Source organism: Girardinichthys multiradiatus, chromosome 11 (genome assembly GCF_021462225.1).
Source record: "Girardinichthys multiradiatus isolate DD_20200921_A chromosome 11, DD_fGirMul_XY1, whole genome shotgun sequence".
Taxonomy (NCBI): Eukaryota; Metazoa; Chordata; class Actinopteri; order Cyprinodontiformes; family Goodeidae; genus Girardinichthys; species Girardinichthys multiradiatus.
In genome coordinates this window covers 32,700,299-32,726,751 of record NC_061804.1, presented here as the reverse complement: position 1 = coordinate 32,726,751, position 26,453 = coordinate 32,700,299, and the positions used below count along the sequence as shown (strand labels likewise).

Below are 26,453 nucleotides of genomic sequence, written 5' to 3'. Positions count from 1 at the left end.
GAATCAAGTCTTTTTAGAAGTTCAACATTTCCAGGTTTTAATCTCTGTCTATTATTTTTCTTAAGCTGGGGTCACACTACATGGCTTTTTGACTGATTGTGTCCCTGATTTCCAGTTCAGGAAAGTCTGCGTCAGTCTGCGCTAGTTGCAGACATTCGGCAGGGAGAGTAGACCCAGAGATCTGTTAGTGTGAGGGGAGGCGAAGACTGGAGTCTGCAACGGTTTTAAGGTCATCTCACCTAATCTCGGTTGCAGTCAATGAAACATATTTGAATTCTTGAGGCGTATCTGGATTCAGTCAGGCAGTGTGAACTGATCACCGACCTAACTGCAAATAAGTGTAGCCGACAGCCAATAAAAAATAGAGGGCTTGAAGCAACAACAGCTGCAGGTCGATTTTCTTTTCAAGCTATATTTGTAGCTACACAACATTATGAACATGAACGGCACTGGCCATAATACAAATGATCAGTTAATTCATTACAATCATGTAATTATAAAAAATGAATAAAGAAATTCAGATACTCTGATATTCAAGAGTAAAACACTGTAAATAATGAAGGGCCTCATTGAATTTAATAAACTTAACAATTCACTTATTGCATGTAAATGTAATGTGACTTAATTTAATATATTGACATGTATTGACATTTCTATTGACGTTTATTTGTTGGATCCAGCCCAAACATGATATTATTAAAATAATTTTTAGAATAAAGTCAACATTGACAAATACCACAAACAAACTCAAGTAAATGTTCCAAACTCTCACCAGGAGTATAACAAAGACAGTCAACACTACCCTACTCACATTCACTTGTGGGTTAAACATAACATATTTTAAATTGCATCTCTTTCATTTTATGGGGGAGCGAACAGAAATATAGCCTGTCCATCTTTTAGGAGCTCATTGTACATTACCTTCACTGTGCCGTAGCTTCAGCAGAGGATCGCTCGGAGCAGACAGACCCAGTCAGTGAGTTTACCAATGCAGACAAACACGAGCCTGACCACACCCTTCTACAGCAACCCTATGATGTTCTCCCAGACCAACACGAGGCCTCAGCAAGACACAAACCAAAGACAGACAGATAACCAGTTCAGCCCCGACGGACAGTTACGGTGAGAGGAGGCCTGACTAATGCGCGGCACAAAAAGAGACACAATAGTCCAATGTTGTATGCAGCAGACATGGCGTTACTTTCTAAACTGTTTCTCCTGCAGAATGCTTCTCAACGAGCCGATGCAGACTCTGGTTCCTACGAGCAGCGTCACTTCACAGCCCTCCCAGTGCAACATGGGCATCTCCCAAACCCTGTAAGCACCCAGACACAGCATATGGTTTGTTAAAGTTGTGTCATGCTGCAGCTGAGCTCTTTGCTGTTCTCCTTGCAGATACAGCCTGGAGCAGCCAATCACCTCGTTTACCATGCAACAGGTCAACTGCAACGCTGTGCTCGTGCCATCCCCTGTTTTCAGTTCCCCCATAATGATCCCACACAACACCTTCATCACACACCAGGCCCAGTCAGCCTACCACAGCCAGCCTCAGGCCTCTCAGCACTCCGTCCAGCTCCAGCAGCCGCAGCAGTTCTTTCAGGTACAGAACATCATGCTCTACAAATCTGGCCCTCTAATTCTAAACTGACAGCTCCAATTAGTTAAAAACAAGATATATAATGTTTCAACGTGTGAACGTCTGGTACATCATGGTGTACCATCATGGCTTTCAACTGAAAAAGGGTTTTGCTTCTTCAGCGTCTGGCTAAAGTGTTTGCCTCAAAAGGAAGAGTTTAATCTATCTTGGTGTCTTGTTCATGAGTGATGGCAGGATGCAGTGTAAGGTGGATAGCAGATTTGGGCCCGGTCTGCAGTAATTTGGGGACCGTTCAGGTCTGTTGTAGTAGAGAGAGAGCTGAGATAAAAAGCGAAGCTCTCGATTTACTGGTTCGTCTACATTCCGACCCTCACCGATGGTCATGAGACACGGATCATGAATGAAAGAACGAGATCACAGATACAAACATCTGTATTGAGTTTCCACCGTAAGATAAGGAGCCGTCAGATAAGGAGCTCTGTCATCTGATGGGACCTTGGCTGTAGTCTCGCTGCTCCTCTTTATCAAAAGCAGTCAGCTGAGGTTGTGAATTTGTTTAGGATGACTGATAGGCACCTCTCTCTGGAGGTTTTTCAGGCATGTCCTACTGGGAGGAGACCCCAGTGCATACCTAGCATGGGCTTGACGGCCTTTCCCTTCTGGTCTGGGAACACCCTGGGATCCCCCAAAATGAACTAGAGAATGTAACTGGCTTGCCTCCTGGACCTATTATCCCGCCTCCCAGTTTCAGATAAGCCGAACAGAACTGATTTGAAAAACAAACTGTTTGGGCTATTTAGGTTCAAGATAAGCATTGCACCAGCATTTTTTAGTAATCCAAAGAGTTGTGAAAGTACATTGATTACTTGGACATAAACAGTGGCATAAACTCTATGGCAGCATTGCCGAAAGCAGAATAAAAGTAGCACAAATTAGTCACAATATTAAAGCAAAGTTGTTTTGTTTTTAGATCAATTTAAAAAAAAAATCATCTTCCATCAGTTTACCCCAGTGCTGATGAAGGTCCCATTAAGCTCTTAGTTGTCCAGCAACAGAGACCATATAGATACAAGCTGCTCTCAGTAACTACAAGGCCAACAGCAGCATACCACGCCAAAACAATTTGATGGCTGACTTGAGTAAACTTTTTACATCTGAAAAAGAAATCTTTCGTCCAACCAAAACTGAAGCTTATCAGCTGAGGTTGTAAAAGTAGAAGAGTTGAGTAGCCTTACAAAAGCCGTTGTTTCCGTTCCCAGTTCTGTACTGGTGAATCTGATCAGGTTGACTGAACTATTAGTGACATTTTCCAACTTTCCATTATAGTTTAATATTAAGAATGGCTGTAAGCTGGTCTGCTACAACAGCCTCCTTGCCGTAGCTTGCGTCGCTGAACGCGGCAGGTAAGGGGTTCGTGGCTCCCCCAGTCAGATTTGCTAACTTCACGGTGAAAACCATAGTTCCCAACAGCTTGTTTTAAATGTAAAGATTACAAAACAAAGATACTTAACGGAATGATATGGTTGGTCGATTTTACTAATGATGACAGATCTTTCATAGTTAGTATTTCAAGGCCTGCGATGACATTTCAGAGGCCATACCAATTACAGAGCTGATACAATCCCTTTGTCTGCGTAGCAACCGAGCAGATTCAATTCTGATTGGACTTGGCTGCTTTCAAATAACACTGGAAATTAGAAGGATGGATTTATTGTTCTTCACAAAATATTTAAATAATAAATATAATTCAAAGATAAATACTAGATTTTATTTTTAATTATTTTAGGCCAATTATTTGTTTTTATTTTATTTTAGGTCCTCTAAGCCTAGAGAGCTCTGATGTGTATACAAACTGTATATTCAACTAAATTCAATTCAGTTTATTTACATAGCACCAATTTACAACACAAGGCACTTTACAAAGACAATTCAAAGTATACAACAAAGTAAAAACCTTCCAAAAGTGAGCCAGATTTTGTTCAGGTGAAACAGAGTAAAGCGGGGCTGAATACAAATGCATGACACACTTTTCAGATTTTTATATGTAAAAATGTTGAAATGCATGTTTCATTTTCCTCCCACCTCCCAGTTCTATGCACTGCTTCTATCCCAATTAATCCCAATTAAAAACACGCTGAGGGTTGTGTGGTAATGTTGCAAAATGCGAGAAAGTCAGAGAGTTGGTTGAACCTTTGCAAGGCACTGTGTATAGTTGGTGAGTTATCTCCATTTTAGGTTAGATTTCCTTACAAAACCAAAAAGAGACAGTTTTTGCTCATTTCTATTTCCACAGATGACTCAAGGACTTGTACATGGTGGATCTGCTCCAGCTTTCCTACACACCACTAATGTCCCACAGCAAAGCACCATGGGATACATTCAGCAGCAGCCACAAACACAGCAACTGCCACTGGCACAGCAGCAACAACCACAGCAGCAGCAAAGGCAGTACCAACATTCCCAAAACCAGGCAGGCAGTGTTTCAGACTTCAGGAACATGTTGGCTCGGTAGCACTGAGGACTTCATTGGAGCGCTGAGGATCTGCCTCCCTGACGCCGCCTGGCAGGTGGCAGCACGTCGTGAAGCCTCCTAATTCAGGAGAAGCCGGCCTGCACGTCGTCACAGTGACACCACAAGCAGAAGATGCACTGACCCAGCAAGACCTCCAGGATCCGAGGACATTCAGGTGTCGGGTCGTCATCAGGAGGCCACAATGTACTCAGTAAAACTGATGCAACAAGTGGATTATCATAGTTTATTTGAAAAAAAAAAAAAAACTAAAACTGTTTTACATCAACATGTGGAGGTTTTCTTCTAGCAAAGTTCTCATATACTGTAGGTGTTTGCACTTTGGTACCACCATCTACCTAGAAGTAGAATATTTATTTATTTTTACCTAAGATCAAACATTCTGCTCTGTTCATGATCTCAAGGTCAACTCCGCCCCTGCGACATGACGTTAAACTGCTTATATTAAGACTTTATTTCCGATAAAAATGGAGAGCCTAATGTGAGTCCTGTTATCTCCCCTAGAAACATGATTTCTGCACATCCAGTCACTACAGCAGAGCTTTACAGGACAGGACAATGGTGTGATGACCACTTTATCAAAAGGGAGGTAGGATGTAACATACTACAGTTGGAAGCTGGAGGTCCATCTAGATTTTTAAAGCCTCAATCTGGGACAGACGGAGTGAGTGGTTATGTAGCTGTCCCATCACTGGTCTCACAGAAGCACCACAGATCTCAGAAACTGAAGCACCAGGTCTCAGCGAGCTGAGAGGCAGGGGGGAGGAATTGTGCCTTCAAACGTAATAACGTTCATGTTGTTGTTTGATGGGTTGCGTCTGATTATGGCTTTAAAAATCCAGCTCAGGTCCATTTGGAATATAAAAGGTATATTTTCATAAGAGCATAATTTGTTATTAAAACATAAGACATCCAGATTTATATATATAGTGATGTTTGGGACTTTCGTGTTTGCAGTAAGTACTTTCTTTCTGAGCAGTGTTTGTGAGTCAATCAGTATATCTGTGACCTACACAACTGAAACTACCTTTTGGAGATACAAGCTAGTTTTATACACCAATGTACTGACAGATATTGCTCCTCTGTACTCAGAGGTACATGCTTGTCCTTGCCCCATTATTGTTTCATAAAAACCTCACGCACACAAGAAAAGTGTAAATTCTCGTTCCTGACAGTCCAACCAACTGCATGAATGGAAACTTGAACCCTACCCTGGTAAACATGTATAAAAAGCCTTCAAATGAATTCACCATTTATGTTAGTAACATGATGTTGAATAAACCTAGCCTTTAATTTGATTATATTTATGAAGTGGGGAACGGGGGAGGGGTTGGGGGGGGGGCTTCGCACACAATGAGGATGATGGGTAAAAGAGGGTAAAAAATCTGATAGGCTCTCTGTTAGAGACCTGGAGCAAAGAGTGACATCCTGAGGTCACCAAGTCTCCATGACAACCTCTAGATGCCAAGCGCTTGTGATGCCAGGAAATAGTCTGTCTATACCAGAAGCATAAACATGTGGAGTTTGCAAAAAGCCCCTGGGGCAAACTGGAGCATTTGCGGTTGTCAGATCCAACTACACTTTAAACACTGGTAGTCCATGGACAAGTTTTTATAAATCTTTAAGGCTACACAGCCCTTGTCTGTATGTAGCTTAAAAAATGTTTTACTTTTTTTAGCGTCTGGGTTCCATCCCACTCGTTGAAACTCAGTCTGGATAAACCCCTTTAATGCCCTCTTAATATCCAACCATTTCTAGAAATCTCTACCAGACTCTTTCACAGGGATAATGATCCAAAACACATCACTGGATAAACAAAACTGGTTCACCAGACATAAAATCCACCTTCTCCCATGATCTCATGTATGTTCCAACTGTGGTGAAATGTTGTTGGAAGGAAGGTTAACAGGGATGTCAGTAGTTCTGGTACTAGTGATTCAGCATAAAATATTTCCAAACATGATTTTTTTTTCTCCACTAAAAAAAGCTTTAAAATTAATGGTAAGATTTTCTAAATGTTTAGTGTGAGATAATACCGATGCAGTAAAAGGGGGCTTATTTTAAGGCTTTTTACACATCTTTTAACGGGGAAGAGAAAAGTTAATTCAGGAGAGGGTTTATATGCTGCTTAAACAGTCCTATTGTGTGACGGCTTATTTGAACATTTCAGAAGACTATAAAACTCTAACTACAATTAGGTGAGCTAATTTTCAGATTACTGCCTGCGACACTTTAATTCACACTGAAAAGACAGAAGCCTGTGTTTGTTCGACCATTCCCACCGAGAATCTGTAGAGCCGCTCCCATCTGAAAGACACAACTTCACATTTGTGTGCCGAAGGAACACATTCTGCGTTCTGTGTAGCTACTTATCGCTTTTGCAGCTGCTCTCTTTGTCTCATTCAGCTTGGATTACATTGTGTGAACGAACAAACATATGTAGGAGCTTTTGTTTGCTGAAACTGTTTTGTTGAGCTGTGATAATACAGAGATGACAGTTAACAGAAAGAGGATCAGGGTGTTTTGTTGGTCCAAGAAAAAAAAGCCCATCAGACATTACTATTACATTACATCACCTTACAAAGACAATCAGCAGACTATACTGTACAAAAGCTGCCTGTACCACAGTGTGACTTCATAATTGAAAACTTTAAATCCTAAAACGTACTCCCCCGCCCCCCCCCCGGATTTTAAATGCACACATTGTTGCGACACTTTATAGAAAGACCGTGTTTGGTGTCGGCACACGTTGAGTTTTAGTGATGGCTATGAAACAGCCCCGTCCAGCACCGGAGCTGCGCATGTTGCACGACGAGACGTTGCTCACTCAGCATGAACATTCAGTGCCGTTTTTACACTTTTCTATGTGCAATATTGATAAAAAAAAAAAGAAGAATGTTAATTTATAGTGTTGGAAATGTTTCCAATCAGATGTATATAGAGGTGTATTATAAGCAGTTGTTACCATGCAATTTATATGGAAGTATTTTTTTAAACGGAAATGTCCTAACATTCCTTTAGCAGTATTTTTATTTTTGTTTTCTATAGTTTGAGACACATCCTCTGAAGAGTAGGATTACACAGGACTTATCTGCATGGGAAAGCGGTGCACAGGGTCAGATGCTCCCAAAGAGACTGAAGGTTCAGAAAGTCATGATGAAAAGAGATTAAATGAAGAATATGAATTCTTCTCATCCAGCGGATTGCAGCTGCAGTTCTTTAGTAATTCAACAAATGCTTAGAGATACAAGAAAAAAAAAGTGCAATTGTGTAAACATCATGAAGTTAGTTTTTGTTTTGTGGTTGAAACATTTTCATTCTTCTCCGTTCTTCCCCTGGTTTTCAACATGTTCATAGAAGTCCAGCTGTGCCAGCAGCTCAACGGGTGCCAAAGATATCTGTGTTTGTGTTTTCTGTATTAGGTGACATTTTTATGAAAATGTCACCTAATACAGGTGTTTCAGTCTGTTCATTAGAATATCATTGAAAAGTCGCTCTACTTCAGCAATTTGATTCAAAAAGTTACATGGTTTCATTACTCAAAGAAATACATTTCTGGTAATTGTGATGATTTTGGCTTACCGTTAATGAAAACCCAAAACTACATTATGTGAGGGCAACATACAGAAATGTTATATTATAGCCTAAAAATCACTGGGAAGGCTGCTTACTTGACAGTAGTCCAGCAGGCAGTCACTGACATGGTGGGTGAGCCACTAAAGGTCATTGTTAAAGAAGCTGATTGCTCACCAGGTGCTATATACAGGCATTTTAATGGAATGTTTAGTGGAAGAAAAAAATGTGGTGGAAAAATGCAGTCTTAAGGATGATTGTAAAGACGTAGACTGGCTGGAGTCAATGCTTCTAAAGCCACCACACACACAGGCACATAATTTGTCTCATGTGATATTGTAATTGTCTGAGAAGCCATAATCATACAAATTGGCAGAAATAAATGCTTGAACTATAACAGTCTCTAGATGTATAAAGTATATATGAGTTTAACTTTTTTAATTAAATTACTGAATAAATTTACTTTTTGAAGATATTCTAATAATTTTAATTTGTACCTGTATATTTTAAAACAGTTGTGACAAAGTAAATATGCTGAATATCAGCCTTTTTGGCAGTAAACATTGTTGTTTTTCATTCAAACACATCATTCAGAAAGAGTAGACGAAGTATCCCTTATCATTCTGATTTCAAATGAGAGCAAGTCGGTTCATTCATCTCAGCCATACTGAAACAAAATCATTCGGTTTCGGATGCGAGATCTGATCTCATGAGCTTGAAGGTGTAAATAATCTGGTGGCTAGGTTTTTTGTAGATAAAACACTCTCCATGACGATGATTGCTGCACCCCTTCTCGTTGTTTGGCTTTCTTTCATTACCTTTTGTTGAATGGTGTTCTTCATAGGGGTTTTCTTTAATGTATGTGAGTTTGATCACATTTAACTTGTACTTTTTTCTGATTTGTAACATATTGACTGGCACCTCAGATTTGAGTGTGGAAAGTCAGATCAGATCCTTTCTGTGTAAGAGTTGCCAGGTCATGAACAAAAGAAATCCTGGCGTAGTCATTTCTGCAGTTTCAATGCAGAAACAAATTAGATATACATATAAATATCTATATGTCTATATGTATATACAGATATATATATATCTATATATATAGATGTATATATATATCTATAGATCTGTAGATATATACGCAGATATATATCTATAGATATATATATATATGCAGATATACATATATTGCATTATATAATGTGGAAAAAAACTAGGCTACATAGTTGTTCATTTTATATGTCTAATAGATTACATATATGTATGTTATGACTTTAAAATTAAAGTACTTTTATAACACATTATGAGGTGTCTCATTAGGTGTGAGTTTTGTTCTTGCTTTGAATTTGCCATTGCAGTCACAGTTTTAAATCTAGTTTTTCTGCATTTACCATAACAAGCTTTCAAAATCGAAACAGGACTGAATAAAATAAAAATATATTTAGTCATTTATAATCAGCCTTGAAATTGTGAAACATTTAAAAAATATATATTCCTACACAGGTATCTCTTAGATTTAATGACTACATTTTAATTCATGGAGAGTAGGATAACCTTCGATGACGTCGGATGTTCAGACAACAGACGGCTTGTGTGGGACACACGACATGGCTTAGGCCTGACCTGCTGGAAACAACTGCAGCACTGCTTTTCCACAAAAAATGTTTTGTAACCTTTACAAAAGTGAGAGACTGTTGTGTTTTTGCCTGGCTCCATGGTAACGTCTCTGAATCAAACTGGGCCTGCTAGCAATGCTGACAGCAGGGAAGCCTCTTTAACGTTTTGCAAGCAGTGTCTATAATATCCCCAGGAGGCACTCCACAATCAAAAGCCATAACAGAATCCCAGATGCCTTACTTAGGTATATTTCTAAAGGTCTGATTACTGCCAGATTTGAAGTTTCCTCAAATGACCTAAATACAACTTGTCTGACAACAGGAAGTATGCCCACAGAAAGTATTAGCAACACATCATGCCCTGATCTAAAGAAATTCAACAACAGATCAGAAATAAAGTAATTAAAATCTAATAGTCTGAAAAGGGTCACAAAACCTTCTAAGATTTGAGACTCCAGCGAACCACAATGAGAACCATTATTGTAAGATCCAGGTGGTCACAAGAGAATCCAGAACAACATCCAAAGGATCGCAGGCCTCACTTTCCTCAGCTAAATCAGAATCAGCTTCATTGCCAAGTTCGTACAAACAAGGAATTTGACTCCGGTACACTTTGCTCTGGTTTTTGTTCTTGCAACACAGAATATACATATATACAATATACAAATATACACATATATAAATAAAAAGGTGCATTTGCAACATCTGTATGCTGTTGTTTATGTCAGTGTTTATGATTCAACTAAAGGACAGAGACAAAATGGCATCTACAGGATTCCAAGGCCAAAACCACTGCTGATGATCCCCAAGAATAAGGCATGCATCCTGTCACATCTAGGTAAAGCTAACAGCATTTCAGAAAAAGTCAAACCCAGTCAAACATGATGGTGGTGGTGGGATGGTCTGGGCCTGCTTTGTTGCTTCAGGACCTCACCGACTTAATAAAACTGATGGTACCATGAAGTCTGCTCTCTAGCAGGATATTCTGAAGAATGTGCAGCCATCAGTTTGTAACCTTAAGCTCTAGACACTCTTGGGCTACGCAGCAGGACAATAATCCAAAGCACAAGTTGAAGGAAGTCACAGAAATAGCATTCATCCAGCTGATTTCTACTTGAAATAAAAGACAGCATTGTCTATGTATTTCAGTATTTTAATCATAAAAAATACAATTACATTACATAAATTATTCTGACTTTTTGTATGAAAAATTAATGTACATAATTGCCATTGATTGTAAGACAAATGTCTGTTATCTAGTCGAGCATTCACTCACATAGTATTAACATCTGTCACTCTGTACACCTTGTTGATGAGGACCTCCACTTTATCTTCACCCAGCTGACACAGATCCAGAACACACACCACATGTGTGTCCTCCAGCTCCTGGGCAGTTGCCAAGATCTCTGCAAGAAGGCAAACAAAAGTTGAAACCAAAGCGGTTGGAGATGATTTAGTAAATGCTCAGTTGGGTTGGTGACCCCCATCTGAGGAGGGATTCAATTCTCCTGTAACTACCTGACTCACGGAGAGTCAATTGTCTGTCTGTGGCTGTGCTGCTGAGGGAACAGAGAAAACCTGATGAAAGGCAGGAAAGCATCGAGTTGTCATGGGGATCTTGTGAAAGACCAACAGCCCGGGGGTCGTCGGAGCGCACAACAGGGAGAAACGCTGCGTCGACAGCTATCTGCTTGTTAATACCTGACAGAAATTTTTAAAAAGCATGATCAGAACCCTGATTATAAGCTGGAAATATGTAGAAAGCCATAGATGACAATGCTGAAAATATAACAGGAAGTAAAGCAGACATTAAAAGGAGCAAATCCACCTTAACAATAGTTATGTGAATTCTGTCAATGTTCAAGGTCACACAGACGTCTGACGGTGTAAATTGGTTTTTGCTGACAGCAGTATGACTCACTCATGACGTAAATGTAACACAATACAAGCATAAAGGTCTATTAGTGTATTAATTTAGGACTGAGTAAAAATAAAGACATTTTTGTCCACAAAAGAGTTAAAGTAAGAGGTGTAGCTTAAGTTTTCAGAGTGAGTCATACAGTTGGTGAAATGATGGAAACAAGCTGATCTGTATCACAGGTCAGTTATTCTGTTTTACCGAGTATCGTCAGCTGGTAGTGTCCCGGGTAGGGCACACGTGGGAGTGCGTCTCTGGCAGCTATCTGTGACGTCCACCGTGTTGGCTGAAGGTTACTCCACTGCAGGAGAGCGCTCTTCTCATCAAAGGTGAACCTATGAGAGAGGCTGTCCGGATGCAGGCCGCCTTGATGCAAATGCTCTGAGATTTGTTCTCGCTGCTTTGACCAGCTGCTGCTCTTCCAGGACAGAGCCAGGGAGTCTGGTGGAGGACACACGTGTTACAGTGGCGCACACACACCCAGCAGCGAGGCTGAGGCACCAGTCACTCACCCTGACATTCCTGCTGCTCATACCGAACCTCCTCATATGCAGAGTCTGACTCCTCGTCCTCCTGCTCTTCATTTTCTTTTGAGTTTTTGTAGTCCAGCCTTCTGGTAGCACATAGAGAAATAAGCTAGGAATGGTTGAAACATCTAACTAATTAATGAGCGCTTGTAGTTATAGTTTAATTACCTTTTAGCTGGGGTGCTGGCACGATTTAAGGAGGAAGGTGTGGCTTTACTAGAAAACATTATGTTAAATTTACAATTATTGATTAATTACTCAGCTCAAAAACCAAAAATTCTGGAATAAAATCAAACCTGAACAGAGGTCTTCTTTTCCTTGTGTTAGCTTGGCTCTCACCAGAAGAGGGCGATATTGGACAGTCTTCTGTAGCTGGCTGAGCCGCTGAGGGATCATTGTGTGTGTCTGATGCACCACGTTCAGGCTCATTAGATACCTGATTAAAAAAAAAAAATAATCAGCAAACGTATTTCAGATTTTTTTTTTTTATCACCATTGTTGAAAAAACGAAAGTCGGTTACCTCTCTCCCTTCTTCTGTTGTCTTTGGGTTTTTCGTGAAGCGCACTGCTGTGATCTGTCCCTGAATGGCTAGTTTTTTATGCTCCCTATATTGAAGGCTCTCTAGCTCCCTCTTCAGGTCAGATGCAGCCACCAAAGGAACTTGACCTTAAATGTTAAGGGATAAGGTATAAAGTAAAAATCTACCGTGACAATATCTGTTAAAGCCTTTAAAATCACACAAAGAAACAATTTACCTGACGCATCTGTCGCTGACTGTGCAAATATCTGTGGGGGAGGAGGGTAGCAATAATGGCCACCAATGGCTGTTTTTTGGAGGACAGTGTTGTCCTTCAGAGTCTTGGTCCACTGAATGAAGCTCTTCACTCTGGGGTCATTCACATATGGCTGGCCCTTGTGGTACCCTGTTGTATACCCACACAACCCCACACTTGAGTCCCGTTATGCTTCTCTGATCACAGTGTGAAATTACCAATGTAGCAGCTACAAGAACCTGTGATGAAGATCTCAGTTTCACAGCTGCTTGTGAGGTATGGCAAGGAACCTTCCACCTGACAAACCCTCATCTGAGTGCTAACAAGGTAGGTCACTATTGAACACATGAACCCAAAATACACATTGAAGTTTGGGGTTGTGATATGACATTTGATATACAATACTTAAGCAAGGCACAGCATGAGGTGACAACTTGCTTGGACAGATCTGATTGAAGATTTCAGGTTGCGACGAGGAAAAAAGCTCCAGTATAAAAGGGTGGTCAGACGTTCCATCCACTGCGTGGACCCAGCGATATGTCCAGTATTTTTCTGGAGCTGAAAAGGTGAGGGATGGCAATCACTAAATGAAAAGTGAAATTCTCATGCTTTTGCCCTGCAAGTAACCCCCCCCCCAAAAAAAACAGGTTTTAAATAAAATACGAGCTCCTCTTACCTTTGTTCACTTTACTCTTGACTCTTTCGATACGGCCAACAAATGTTACCAAACCAATGACGTCACAAGCTGAACCATTGGAAAATGTCTCCAGCTCCGACCTGTAAGGATCATAAAAACCAAGGAGCAGTTTTTAAAGCAAAACTGAAAGATGATGAAACATGACATTTTATTAAAACAGTGTCTAGCGTTGATCACCTGGTGGTGAACTGGTAGGACACCTCTGGCAGCCCCCACTGTGGAAGGACACTCTTCTGTGAAACCACAGTGATGACTGCAGCTGGGTTACGAGGGTTCAGACAGATTTCTTGGAGGGAAAACGTTTACAAAATAAAAGTCCAATCTAAGATATCAAATCATATGCTAAATAGAAATGAATAGAAAAGGTGACAGAATTATTGCTAGAAAACGGATCAGGGCCCACTCTAGTCATCAAAAACAACCTTTGACTCCTATATTTAAACCCTTCTGATCAAATTTAAAAATATTTCTAGTTTGCTCTAACTAAACATAAGTAATGTTTAGCTAAATGTAACACTGCTGAGTCCATACCTACAGAGGTGAAGCTTTTCATTCGGTGGTGGTCCATTTGTGGACGGGATCTGTTTGAATAACTCTGCTTCAAAGTGTAGTTTTGCAGGTACAACACAGCGCCAACATTCATCCTCTGGTAATACTCAGGACAGAGCTCGTTCCAAAGCACAAGTGACATTGTGCCGCTCTGGTCGGCGACTTCAAAGTAAGCCTGGAATATCACAAAGGACCAGGTTGAAAACTTTAAATTACAGTATGAGGCAGGATGTAATATCACTGTACAATATCTGTCAGATATATAAAAAACAGAACATTTACTAATATGTGAGTGAAACAAAGGTAAACTCACCTGGTAGGGGTAATCAATCCTGAGCCCGAATTTCCCATAATACCTTAACCTGGATTTGTGGATTATCTTCACCAGGAGAGGGAGAGGTTTCCAAGAGACTCTAAAGGATGACTCCAGAGTACTAAGAAGAGTAACCTTGGACACTGAAATAAAACAAAAGCAAATTTTCAGCGTTTCGCCTCTTCTTCCTGACAAAGCCGATTAAATTCTCTAATTCAAAGACCCATGTAAGGAGTTGGGGTAGGGATAAAGCACATTTATCGTTACTTTCATACATTTATTTAAGCAAAAATTTTGAGAAAAAAAACATGCAAGTTTTGTAGTGTTGAGGTGCTTATTGTATGTTTATAGACTAAAACAATTATAACAAGCGAGGGAAAATATTTCAAGGCACCCATTTTATCTTTCTTGTAAAGGAAAAGTGTAGTGGCCTTTCATCAGCTGATTGGCAGTTTGTAGCAACAAGTAGGGGAGGGGCAGCCCTGTGTTGATCCATCCATCCATCCATCCATCCATCCATTGGGCGAGAGGAGGCACACAATCATGCCAAAGGGCAAAATAGACACATCAATTAACCTTTCTTGATGTAAGCCTAAAGTGCTAACTACACCACCACACTGCCTCTCATGAGGTAAACAAACGGTATCTTAACTTAAAGATGAGATCATATGGTACTGCAGTATCGTGAAACACTTCTTAAAAGTTAGATTCTTTAACCCAGACTTTTTTTATTGATCATACAGGAATGTTAGACTGATTGACCCTGTTTGTTGTCAGCTGTGTGGCATAACGTTCTGTCATTAAACCTGATTATAACCATTAATCATAGCCAGGTTAAGTCATTTATCAGGTATCATTAAAACATGTTTAAAATAACACAGATATACAGATATGTGCGAAGGCAACAGTCCCTTCCCCCACTGGTCCGCTGGCTGAAAAAAAGGCGACTATACTTTCACCTCACTTCCTAGAAAGAGTGAATAGACTGTTTATTTCTGGCTCTGGATAACAGCCCGTCATACTGTAAAACTGTTGTCTATGAATAAAAATAGAAATCACAATAAATGTTAGAGAAAACGTGTTTAATCTATTTATTATATCATTTCAGCAGCAGTAAGCTGAGGTGTTGCATCCATGTGTTAAATAAAAGTAGATAAATTGTATTACACATTTTTTATTTTTTTTATTTTGTATCATTAAACTGTGGCATTTTTACTCACATTTAACATTTCATAAGAATTTCATACAGCCTCTTATAGCCATTACCCTGTAAGTACTTTTGCTTGCTTGTTTACTGCATGAGTAATATACTGATCTTGATGACTTCCTTTACGTGAATAATGTTTACACCACAGTTCTAGCACAGGGCCCAGAAACCCTTTCAACCCAAAGAGTCATTTTTGCCCTCGTTCGAAATAAATACAAACTGTTAACACGTTCATGACAGTTTGAAGAAAACTTATCAAGTTCATTAAATGTATTTTTTAAATGTATGTTTGTTTTTCTGCCTAAATATAAGAATACAATTTTTATTTCTATTTTGTGCAATGAGCAGTAATGAACAGGCTGCTAAACTGCTTCAAGGTGATGACTTTATTTCATGTTTTTTCATCTACTAACATTTTTTACACTAATCTTCAGAAGGTCCGAGAGTAGCAGTGTCTCATTTTGTTGTATACTACTTGCTAAACAAGGAAGTGACAATAAATTGATTTAAATGAATCTGATCTTATGGAATTGCAGCAGAAACTGGCCGTTCAAATAATCTTGCAATTTCTCAATGCTCTGTTTGATTTAAATGTCTTTTCACTATCAAAACAACAACGCATTTTTGTATGTTTTGTCTATTTTGAAAGTTGTTTATTTAAAAAGTTATTTACTTAAAAAAAAGACATTGGAATTGTTTAAAATTGGAATATGCGATGAAAAGCAAAAATCCTGAGAGCCTGATTGGTGGATCTCTACATAAAATTCTGAACCGCTGTTATAAGTATACATTTTGCAATATTGCAAATACATGTTATTTAACCTAATTTGGGATTTTATCTGTAGAATTTTTCACATTGATCCTTGAACAACATTCTCATTTTGTTGGTAAACAATGAAAAAAAAAAACAATAAACTAATGTGATGTGAATTATTACACTTTAATAGATGTAATACTCAATGTTTATGGAAAATTCAGTTACAGCACACGGTTTGCATTTCAATAAAACTCATAGTAGTCCTTTAAAAAACAACGAATCGTTATATTAAAAACCCTGCTTAGTTCTTTATCGTTTTACCAGAGTGTTTTGGAGCTACTGAGGGCCTATAGAGTTATGGGCCAATCTGAGCGACTGTAAAAATATCATAACGTGTTATGAGAGAACAACAGAATCTCACCGTCCAGGACTGGATCTGGTGAAGCATACCCTGTGGTCCACATGTCTCCCTCCGGGTCGTCGTTGTTCCACAGAGACAGGTAGTGTTTCCGGCTCACCTGAAGGGGAACATCACTCTGGAGCACCACGTTTCTCTCCATGCCATGTTTTACCAATATAGGCAGTGAGGTGATGTTGTTAATGCGGGGCAGGACAGAGGACGTCTCTGCGCTGCATCCGAGCTTCTCGATGCAAATATAACCATGTCCCAGTCTCCTCTCGTTGTAAATAAAAGAGCACTGCCTGACGCTGATGTCAGTCCCAGTCCTCAGGGTGTTTCTGTGCACCAGCTGGTTCAGGCTGGGGTGAAGGACGCATTTGGCTCGCCAAAGTCCGTCTGTGATCGTCACATCGTAGCTGTAGCTGTCGAGCTGCTGCTCGTGGTGTTGACCATCTGTCGGCTCGGACAGGTACCTCTGAAGGGCAACAACAGCGACAGGAACCGCCTCCTCAGCTGTGAGTTCCAGGCTTTGAGTGGAAGATAATCGCTCCAACGTCCTCTGAAGGAAAGACTCCTGAGGAAAATCAGCTACCATCGAAGAACAAGACGAGCTGCTCTCCATCACTAACAGTTAGCTCAGCAGCCCCGTCCGTTAGCTCATGCTAGCTTGTTTACCTCGATAGCTTTCCCACAACTAAAATGATTCACACCAGTCAATGAAGTACAGCAATTGTACGTTAGAATTAGTACTTTACCACAAAATACAAATATTTAACTGTTGTAGGTCAGGGACGATTCGGCTCAGTAACTGGTAACCGCTGGCTAACATTACAGTTTGGTGCCTTTTAATGGCGTCATCATTTGTTCCCCAAAAAAGGAAACAATGAACGGAAAAAAAAGTTATTTGTTTGTATATTCGGATTAAAATATTTAACGTAGCTCCACAACAAGTTGGACAGTGTAAACAGGAGATTGCTCTTTTAAAAATCCGCGCTAAACTGCGCAAGAACCCGTTGAAGTGACGCCATCAAGGCTACGTCTGGCCTCGGTATGGCAAGTAGATGTAACATATAATGAAGCATCACCTGTTTAGAATCTATTAATAAAAATTACATTATTACTTGTAAAAAAAGAAGAAAGATTACTAGGAAAACAATATAACTATTAAAACTTAATTTCCACTGTGTCCTTAAAGAGATTTTTAAAACATTTTAAATTTTTAGATACCTTGCTTCAACCAGGAAGTCCAATGAAGTTACTCTTCAAGAAAAGTGGTGATGTTCTACACTACGTTTTTTGATAGTCTTGAAATTATTAATGCTAGTGCGTGTTTTAACTTAAATAATTTTTTGTAAATCATTCTATGACCATCCAGCATGGTGAGAAAACACTATTTTCCCAAAATCTGTCAAAGCCCTGGGAACAAACACTTGAAAGTAGGTTACTGAGGCATGCTAGGGGTTTAATAAGAAGCTTTATAAATAAAAACATACCATTGTTGTCTGTGGATGGTTAATCATGTCCAGCCAATTAAATCATAAAGAATGAAGTAGTGAATGTGAGATTTTACATTTTAAATAAAAAGACTTATGATGCACTAAATCAAAGCACCTTAAAGGGGGGGAGGCTATACTCCTTGGAAGGAAAGTGGAAAAACTTCCACTGCAACTGTTTATATGTGTATGATCATTATAATGTTTATTATAATATATTAATATGTTCGTTGTGTTGCAATTATAAAATCCTAAATTAAAGCATAGCATAACATTTGTGTGCTGTATTTTCATGTTGGAGGTTAGAACCCTCTGTGTTTCAGAATTTGTCCTGCAGGGTGCCTTGACCTCAGTCTCATCTAGTATATTTAAAACAGACTAAGTATCACTAATGCGAAGTGATGTAATTTAGCATTAATCTAAATCTTTCATGATATGTTGTAACCCATCTCTTCCAACAGAATATTACAAGAACATGCATGTTTTACTTGCATGCGCTAATCTTCAACCATGATAGTTATAATGATCAAGTCATTGGAGCAGCATAGATCTTGTTTTTTAAGCAATTTTATTCTAGCTGTTGTTTTACTTTGCATTCAGATCTTTGCAGCAATTTATGCCAGACTAATGTGAAATAATCAAACTCACTTTAGATATAGTTTGTGACCTATAAAACAACATGACATAGTCAGTTTTTCTATATGCTTTATCATTTGGTTGTAAATCACTATTTAATGAAGAAAACAAGCAGAATGTGGGACTTACCTATTATGTAAGTGCACTGCAGTCAATCAGATGGAAAACCATGGAATGTAAAAAGATTTGTGCCAGTTACATTTCTGAAGACATTCATGGTCTTCCTCACTATTTTCTTCACTGTCCACATAAGTATCCACTATGGCTGCAACTCAAATACATCAGAATCTATGCAGAAATCAAAAGTAGCACATCTGCGATAATATTTACTAATCCCAGTAGAGCAGCTCAGTTATTGTGCCTCTTGTTAAACCATCAATTAAATACACACATAAAACAGAGTAAGATGTTTTTTTCTTTCATGTGCGTTTTAAATATTTCACTGGAAATCTATTCCTCATCATCCAGATGGTTTTTATCGTTAGTGTATATTTGTTAGTGAAAAAACACATCTGGAATGTATCCTAATTAGGTTGCTGAGAATAAAACTATGTTTGTTGTCAGAAATCAGTCTTATTTTATGAATGCCCTGCCGCTTAAACCTATAGAACAATTTATTGTTTAATGTGTTGTACTGTATAGTACTTTATAGTGCTAAACACTCGTACTCGTACTCGTCGTCTTCCGCTTATCCGGGACCGGGTTGCGGGGGCAGCAGACTCAACAGAGACGCCAGTCTCCAGACACCTCCTCCAGTTCCTCCAGGGGGAGCCCGAGGCGTTTCCAGGCCAGCCGAGAGACATAGTCCCTCCAGCGTGTCCTGGGCCGTCCCCTGGGCCTCCTCCCGGTGGGACGTGCCTGGAACACCTCCCGAGGAAGGCGTCCAGGAGGCATCCGGTATACATGCCCGAGCCACCTCAACTGGCTCCTCTCGATGTGGAGGAGCAGCGGCTCTACTCCGAGCCCCTCCCGGATGGCCGAGCTCCTCACCCTATCTCTAAGGGAGTGCCCGGCCACCCTACGGAGGAAACTCATTTCAGCCGCTTGTATCCAGGATCTCGTTCTTTCGGTCATGACCCAAAGTTCATGGCCATAGGTGAGGGTAGGAACGTAGACCGACCAGTAAATTGAGAGCTTTGCTTTTCGGCTCAGCTCTCTCTTCACCACAACGGACCGGCACAGCGCCCCCATTACTGTGGCAGCCGCACCGATCCGTCTGTCGATCTCCCGCTCCATTCTTCCCTCACTTGTGAACAAGACCCCGAGATACTTAAACTCCTCCACTTGAGGCAGGAACTCCCCTCCAACCTGAAAAGGACAAGCCACCCTTTTCCGGTCGAGTACCATGGCCTCGGACTTGGAGGAGCTGATCCTCATCCCAGCCGCTTCACACTCGGCTGCGAACCGCCACAGCGCATGCTGTAGGTCTTGGCTAGAGGGGGCCAGCAGGACCACGTCATCTGCAAAAAGAAGAGACAAAATCCACTGGTCCCAAAACCTGACCCCCTCCGGCCCTTGGCTGCGTCTAGAAATCCTGTCCATAAAAGTTATGAACAGGACCGGTGACAAAGGGCAGCCCTGCCGGAGTCCAACATGCACTGGGAACAGGTCCGACTTAGTGCCGGCAATGCGGACCAAACTCCTGCTCCGCTCGTACAGGGACCGGATGGCCCCTAGTAAAGGGCCCCGATTAGATACTCCTGGAGCACCCCCCACAGGGCATTACGAGGGACACAGTTGAATGCCTTCTCCAGGTCCACAAGACACATGTGAACCGGTTGGGCAAACTCCCATGAACCCTCGAGCACCCTGTAGAGGGTATAGAGCTGCTCCAGTGTTCCACGGCCGGGACAAAAACCACACTGCTCCTCCTGAAGCCGAGGTTCGACTATCGGTCGGACTCTCCTCTCCAATACCCTGGCGTAGGCCTTACCAGGGAGGCTGAGGAGTGTGATCCCCCTGTAGTTGGAACACACCCTCCGGTCCCCCTTCTTATGAAGGGGGACCACCACCCCAGTCTGCCAGTCCAGAGGCACTGTCCCCGACCGCCACGCAATGTTGAAGAGACGTGTCAACCATGACAGCCCTACAACATCCAGAGACTTGAGGTACTCAGGGCGGATCTCATCCACCCCCGAAGCCCTGCCACCGCGGAGCTTTTTAACCACCTCGGTGACTTCAGCCTGGGTGATGAAAGAGTTCAACCCCGAGTCCCCAGCCTCTGTTTCCACCACGGAATGCGTGATGGCAGGATTGAGGAGATCCTCGAAGTACTCCTTCCACCGCCCGATAATGTCCTCAGTTGAGGTCAGCAGTCTCCCACCCCCACTATAAACAGTGTTGGCGAAGCACTGCTTCCCCCTCCTGAGGCGACGGACGGTTTGCCAGAATCGCTTCGAGGCCAACCGGTAGTCCTTCTCCATGGCGTCACCGAACTCCTCCCAGGTCCAAGTTTTTGCCTCTGCCACAGCCCGGGCCGCAGCACGCTTGGCCTCACGGTACCCGTCAGCCGCCTCAGGAGTCCCACAAGCCAACCACAGCCGATAGGACTCCTTCTTCAGCTTAACAGCATCCCTTACTGCCGGTGTCCACCACCGGGTTCTGGGATTGCCGCCGCGACAGGCACCGCAGACCTTACGGCCACAGCTACGGGCAGCAGCATCAACAATAGATGCGGAGAACATGGTCCACTCGGACTCTATGTCTCCAACATCCCCCGGGATCTGGTCGAAGCTCTCCCGGAGGTGGGAGTTGAATACATCCCTGGCCGAGGGCTCTGCCGGGCGTTCCCAGCAGACCCTCACTATGCGCTTGGGCCTGCCAAGTCTGTCCGACTTTCTCCTCCTCCAGCGGATCCAACTCACCACCAGGTGATGATCAGTGGACAGCTCAGCCCCTCTCTTCACCCGAGTGTCCAAAACATGCGGCCGAAGATCTGATGATACGACAACAAAGTCGATCATCGACCTCCTGCCTAGGGTGTCCTGGTGCCAAGTCCACTGATGGACACCCTTATGTTTGAACATGGTGTTCGTTATGGACAATCCGTGACTAGCACAGAAGTCCAATAACAAAACACCACTCAGATTCAGATCGGGGAGGCCATTCCTCCCGATCACGCCTCTCCAGGTGTCACTGTCATTCCCCATGTGGGCGTTGAAGTCCCCCAGCAGAATAATGGAGTCCCCGGGAGGGGCACTATCCAGCACCCCCGACAGGGACGCCAAGAAGGCCGGGTACTCTGCACTGCCACTCGGCCCGTAGGCTGAAATGATAGTCAGAGACCTCTCCCCAACCCGAAGGCGCAGGGATACGACCCTCTCATCCACTGGGGTAAACCCCAACACGAGACGGCTGAGCTGGGGGGCAACAAGCAAACCCACACCAGCCCGCCGCCTCTCCCCGTGGGCCACTCCAGAGTAGAACAGAGTCCAACCCCTCTCAAGGAGATGGGTTCCAGAGCCCACGCTGTGCGTGGAGGCGAGCCCGACTATTTCTTGTCGATATCTCTCGACCTCCCGCACAAGCTCAGGCTCCTTTCCCCCCAGCGAGGTGACATTCCACGTCCCTAGAGCCAGCCTAAGCATCCGGGGATCGGGCCGCTGAGGTCTCCACCTTCGTCCGCCACCCAATCCTCTTTGCACCGATCCCTCACGGTTCCCCCTGCAGGTGGTGGGCCCACTGGGGGATGGCCTCGCGTCTCTCGTTCGGGCTTGGCCCGGCCGGGTCCCGCGAGGAGCAACCCGGCCACCAGGCGCTCTCCAACGAGTCCCGACCCCAGGCCTGGCTCCAGGGTGGGACCCCGGCTCCGCCGTACCGGGCGACGTCACGTGCCTCGATATTTTATTCTTCATGAGGGATTCTTGAACCACTCTTTGTCTGACCCATCACCTAGAGCCTGTTTGCCATGGGACACCCTACCAGGGGCATTTAGGCCCCAGACAACATAGCCTCTAGGATCATTTGAGCACTCAAACCCCTCCACCACGTTAAGGTGGTGGTTCAAGGAGGGGTAGTGCTAAACATTACTTTAAAAACCTAATAAGGGCTTAAAAAAATATTTGTTGAAATGTTTCTGCAGTTAATCCAATTATTCCTTTAAAGTAATGCTCTTTAAACAATGTGTAGTGATACAAAAATATTTAACTTTTGCATCATTTACCACTTTTATGTAACAGGGAATAATTAGTAGCCAATTGCTTTATGTGTTTATTTAGTGAATTATTTAACTCCGTCTTTTATTTTTAGAAATAATTATCTTTTTCCTATTGAAAGGGATTAGAATTGTAAAGCTGTTTGGGTAGCCTATATTCAATTCAATTCAATTCAATTCAAAAATACTTTATTAATCCCAAAGGGAAATTAAATGTTGTTATAGCTCATATTATGTAGGTTTCTTCAAAGAGCCGTTGTAGATGCTGATGGCTGTGGGCAGGAAGGATCTCCTGTAGCGCTCCGTCTTACAGCAGATCTGAAGAAGCCTCTGACTGAAGACACTCTGTTGTTGTAGGACAGTCTCATGAAGAGGATGCTCAGAGTTCTCCATAATGTTCTTCATTTTATGAAGAATCCGTCTTTCCACAATGATCTCCAGAGGTTCCAGAGGAGTCCCCAGAACAGAGCCAGCCTTTTTTATCTGCTTGTTGAGCTTTTTTAAGTCCCTGGTTCTGATGCTGCTTCCCCAGCAGATGATGGTAGAAGAGATCACACTCTCCACAACAGACTTATAGAAGATATGCAGCATCTTGCTGCAACACCAAAGGACCTAAGCTTCCTCAAGAAGTACAGTCTGCTCTGTCCCTTCTTGTAGATGGCTTCACAGTTGCATCTCCACTCTAGTCTGTTGTCCAGGTGAACACCGAGGTATTTATACTCCTCCACCACCTCCACTTCTTCTCCCATGATAGAAATAGTTTTTGACTTATTCCTGTTTCTCTTAAAATCTACAATCATCTCCTTTGTTTTAGTCACGTTCAAAATGAGATGATTGTTTCCACACCATGCCACAAAGCGGTCCACCACCTTCCTGTACTCAGCTTCTTGTCCATCTCTGATCCACCCCACAACTGCAGAATCATCCGAGTATTTCTGCAGATGACAGGAGTCTGTCTTGTACTGAAAGTCTGAGGTGTACAGAGTGAAAAGGAATGGTGAGAGTACAGTCCCCTGTGGTGCTCCTGTGCTGCTGACTACCTGGTTAGACTCACAACCCTTCAGTCTCACAAACTGTGGTCTGTTTGTCAGGTAGTCTTTAATCCAGGAGATTGTTGAGGCCTCCACCTGAATCTTCTGGAGTTTCTGACAAAGCAAATCAGGTTGGATTGTATTAAATGCACTGGAGAAATCAAAGAACATAATCCTCACAGTGCTGCTGGCTTTGTCCAGATGACAGTGGGTTTGTTGAAGCAGGTGTATGATGGCATCTTCAACTCCAACTCCACAGCGATAAGCAAACTGAAGGGGGTCCTGATGGTTTACTGTTTGCTTACTCAGGTGGGCCAACAGGAGTCTATCTAGGACCTTCATGATGTGGGATGTCAGGGCAACCGGTCTATAGTCATTGAGGACTGATGGGTGAGTTTTCTTTGGTACCGGAACAAGACAGGAGGTCTTCCACAACACCGGAACCTTCTTCTGGGCCAGGCTAAAGTTGAAGAGGTGCTGCAGAATCCCACAGAGCTGCTCTGCACAGGCCTTCAGGACTCTAGGGCTGACATGATCTGGACCTGCAGCCTTATTCCTATTCAGTCTCTCCAGTTGTCTCTTCACCTGACTTCTTGAGACACACAGGTGGAAGGGGGAAGCAAAGGAAGCATCAGCATCTTCTGATATGGTTGATGGCAAACATGTAGAAGGGTCTAGGGCTGAGGTGGAAGATAAAAAATGTGAGGTGTTACTGGACAGCTGTGGGTCCTGTGGGTGAAAGGAGGGTGGGATGTCTGTTTGGCTGTGAGCAGGAGAGGAGGATGCGAAGCTGGTTTCTGAACTGAACCTATTGAAGAATGTGTTCAGTTCATTGGCTCTGTCCAGACCTCCATCGGTCTGATCTTCTTTCTGCTTGAAGCCTGTGATCTTCTTCATCCCTGTCCACACATCTCTGATATTGTTTTGCTGGAGCTTGCTCTCCAGCTTCTTCTTGTACACCTCCTTGCTGTCTCTTATCTTGACTTTAAGTTGCTTCTGTAAACTCCTCAATAATTCTCTGTCTCCCTCTCTGAAGGCTCTTTTTTTCTTGTTAAGCAGGTCCTTCAGGTCACTGGTGATCCAAGGTTTGTTATTGGGGAAGCATCTCACGGTTCTGGTGGGGATGATGTTATCCACACAGAAGTTTATATAGTTTATATAGATACATCCAGAGTCTGCCCAAGGCATAGTGCTAACTAAGTAGATGCTTAGGGCCCCAAAACTAACAGAGGACCTTCAAGAGTAATAAGATGCCGACACGTCAGGTTTACATGTTACTTTTTGCTTCCAATGATGGACCAGCTGTAATTGCCCAAAACAAAATTTTCTTGATATTTAAAGTGTTTCTGTTTTAGACTTTTAAAGACTGTTGCTAAATATGTTGATAGTCTTACTGTTTTTATTTTCCACCTTTTTCCACAAAGGAGATACAGGTCCTTCTCAAAATATTAGCATATTGTGATAAAGTTCATTATTTTCTATAATGTAATGATGAAAATGTAACATTCATATATTTTAGATTCATTGCACACTAACTGAAATATTTCAGGTATTTTATTGTCTTAATACAGATGATTTTGGCATACAGCTCATGAAAACCCAAAATTCCTATCTCACAAAATTAGCATATCATTAAAAGGGTCTCTAAACGAGCTATGAACCTAATCATCTGAATCAACAAGTTAACTCTAAATACCTGCAAAAGATTCCTGAGGCCTTTAAAACTCCCAGCCTGGTTCATCACTCAAAACCCCAATCATGGGTAAGACTGCCGACCTGACTGCTGTCCAGAAGGCCACTATTGACACCCTCAAGCAAGAGGGTAAGACACAGAAAGAAATTTCTGAACGAATAGGCTGTTCCCAGAGTGCTGTATCAAGGCACCTCAGTGGGAAGTCTGTGGGAAGGAAAAAGTGTGGCAGAAAACGCTGCACAACGAGAAGAGGTGACCGGACCCTGAGGAAGATTGTGGAGAAGGGCCGATTCCAGACCTTGAGGGACCTGCGGAAGCAGTGGACTGAGTCTGGAGTAGAAACATCCAGAGCCACCGTGCACAGGCGTGTGCAGGAAATGGGCTACAGGTGCCGCATTCCTCAGGTCAAGCCACTTTTGAACCAGAAACAGCAGCAGAAGCGCCTGACCTGGGCTACCGAGAAGCAGCACTGGACTGTTGCTCAGTGGTCCAAAGTACTTTTTTCGGATGAAAGCAAATTCTGCATGTCATTCGGAAATCAAGGTGCCAGAGTCTGGAGGAAGACTGCGGAGAAGGAAATTCCGAAATGCCAGAAGTCCAGTGTCAAGTACCCACAGTCAGTGATGGTCTGGGGTGTCGTGTCAGCTGCTGGTGTTGGTCCACTGTGTTTTATCAAGGGCAGGATCAATGCAGCTAGCTATCAGGAGATTTTGGAGCACTTCATGCTTCCATCTGCTGAAAAGCTTTATGGAGATGAAGATTTCATTTTTCAGCATGACCTGGCACCTGCTCACAGTGCCAAAACCACTGGTAAATGGTTTACTGACCATGGTATCAGTGTGCTCAATTGGCCTGCCAACTCTCCTGACCTGAACCCCATAGAGAATCTGTGGGATATTGTGAAGAGAACGTTGAGAGACTCAAGACCCAACACTCTGGATGAGCTAAAGGCCGGTATTTTTTGTATTAAAAACACTTTTCTTTTATTGGTC

General features: G+C 42.3%; 2 protein-coding genes across 5 annotated transcripts in view; one reads left to right on the top strand and one right to left on the bottom strand.

Annotated features, from left to right (window-relative positions):
* Window positions 1-5,446, top strand: part of npas2 (neuronal PAS domain protein 2) — a 41,495-nt gene extending 36,049 nt beyond the window's left edge. The window contains exons 19-22 of the mRNA XM_047379290.1: window positions 938-1,122; window positions 1,225-1,317; window positions 1,396-1,600; window positions 3,891-5,446. Coding sequence (XP_047235246.1) covers window positions 938-1,122; window positions 1,225-1,317; window positions 1,396-1,600; window positions 3,891-4,109 — 702 coding nt within the window. The 3' untranslated portion in view covers window positions 4,110-5,446. The remainder of the gene's footprint in view (window positions 1-937; window positions 1,123-1,224; window positions 1,318-1,395; window positions 1,601-3,890) is intronic.
* Window positions 5,447-10,445: 4,999 nt separating this feature from the next.
* On the bottom strand, window positions 10,446-18,107 carry radx (RPA1 related single stranded DNA binding protein). 4 transcript variants are annotated; one of them, XM_047378392.1, is made up of 15 exons: window positions 16,477-18,103; window positions 14,092-14,234; window positions 13,761-13,953; window positions 13,407-13,515; window positions 13,209-13,309; window positions 12,971-13,090; window positions 12,772-12,867; window positions 12,515-12,682; window positions 12,280-12,425; window positions 12,055-12,194; window positions 11,927-11,974; window positions 11,744-11,841; window positions 11,433-11,672; window positions 10,832-11,014; window positions 10,446-10,719 (listed from the first exon to the last, which is right to left on the bottom strand). In XM_047378392.1, exons 1-15 carry the CDS (start codon window positions 17,075-17,077, stop codon window positions 10,586-10,588), a joined length of 2,520 nt encoding a protein of 839 aa, XP_047234348.1. In that variant the 5' UTR covers window positions 17,078-18,103; the 3' UTR covers window positions 10,446-10,585. The 4 variants fall into 4 exon arrangements, with proteins under 4 accessions (XP_047234348.1, XP_047234346.1, XP_047234349.1 ...); XM_047378390.1 differs by having other exon boundaries at window positions 11,744-11,844; window positions 16,477-18,096; XM_047378394.1 differs by having other exon boundaries at window positions 10,579-10,719; window positions 10,832-10,872; window positions 11,744-11,844; window positions 16,477-18,105.
* Window positions 18,108-26,453: the final 8,346 nt, after the last annotated feature.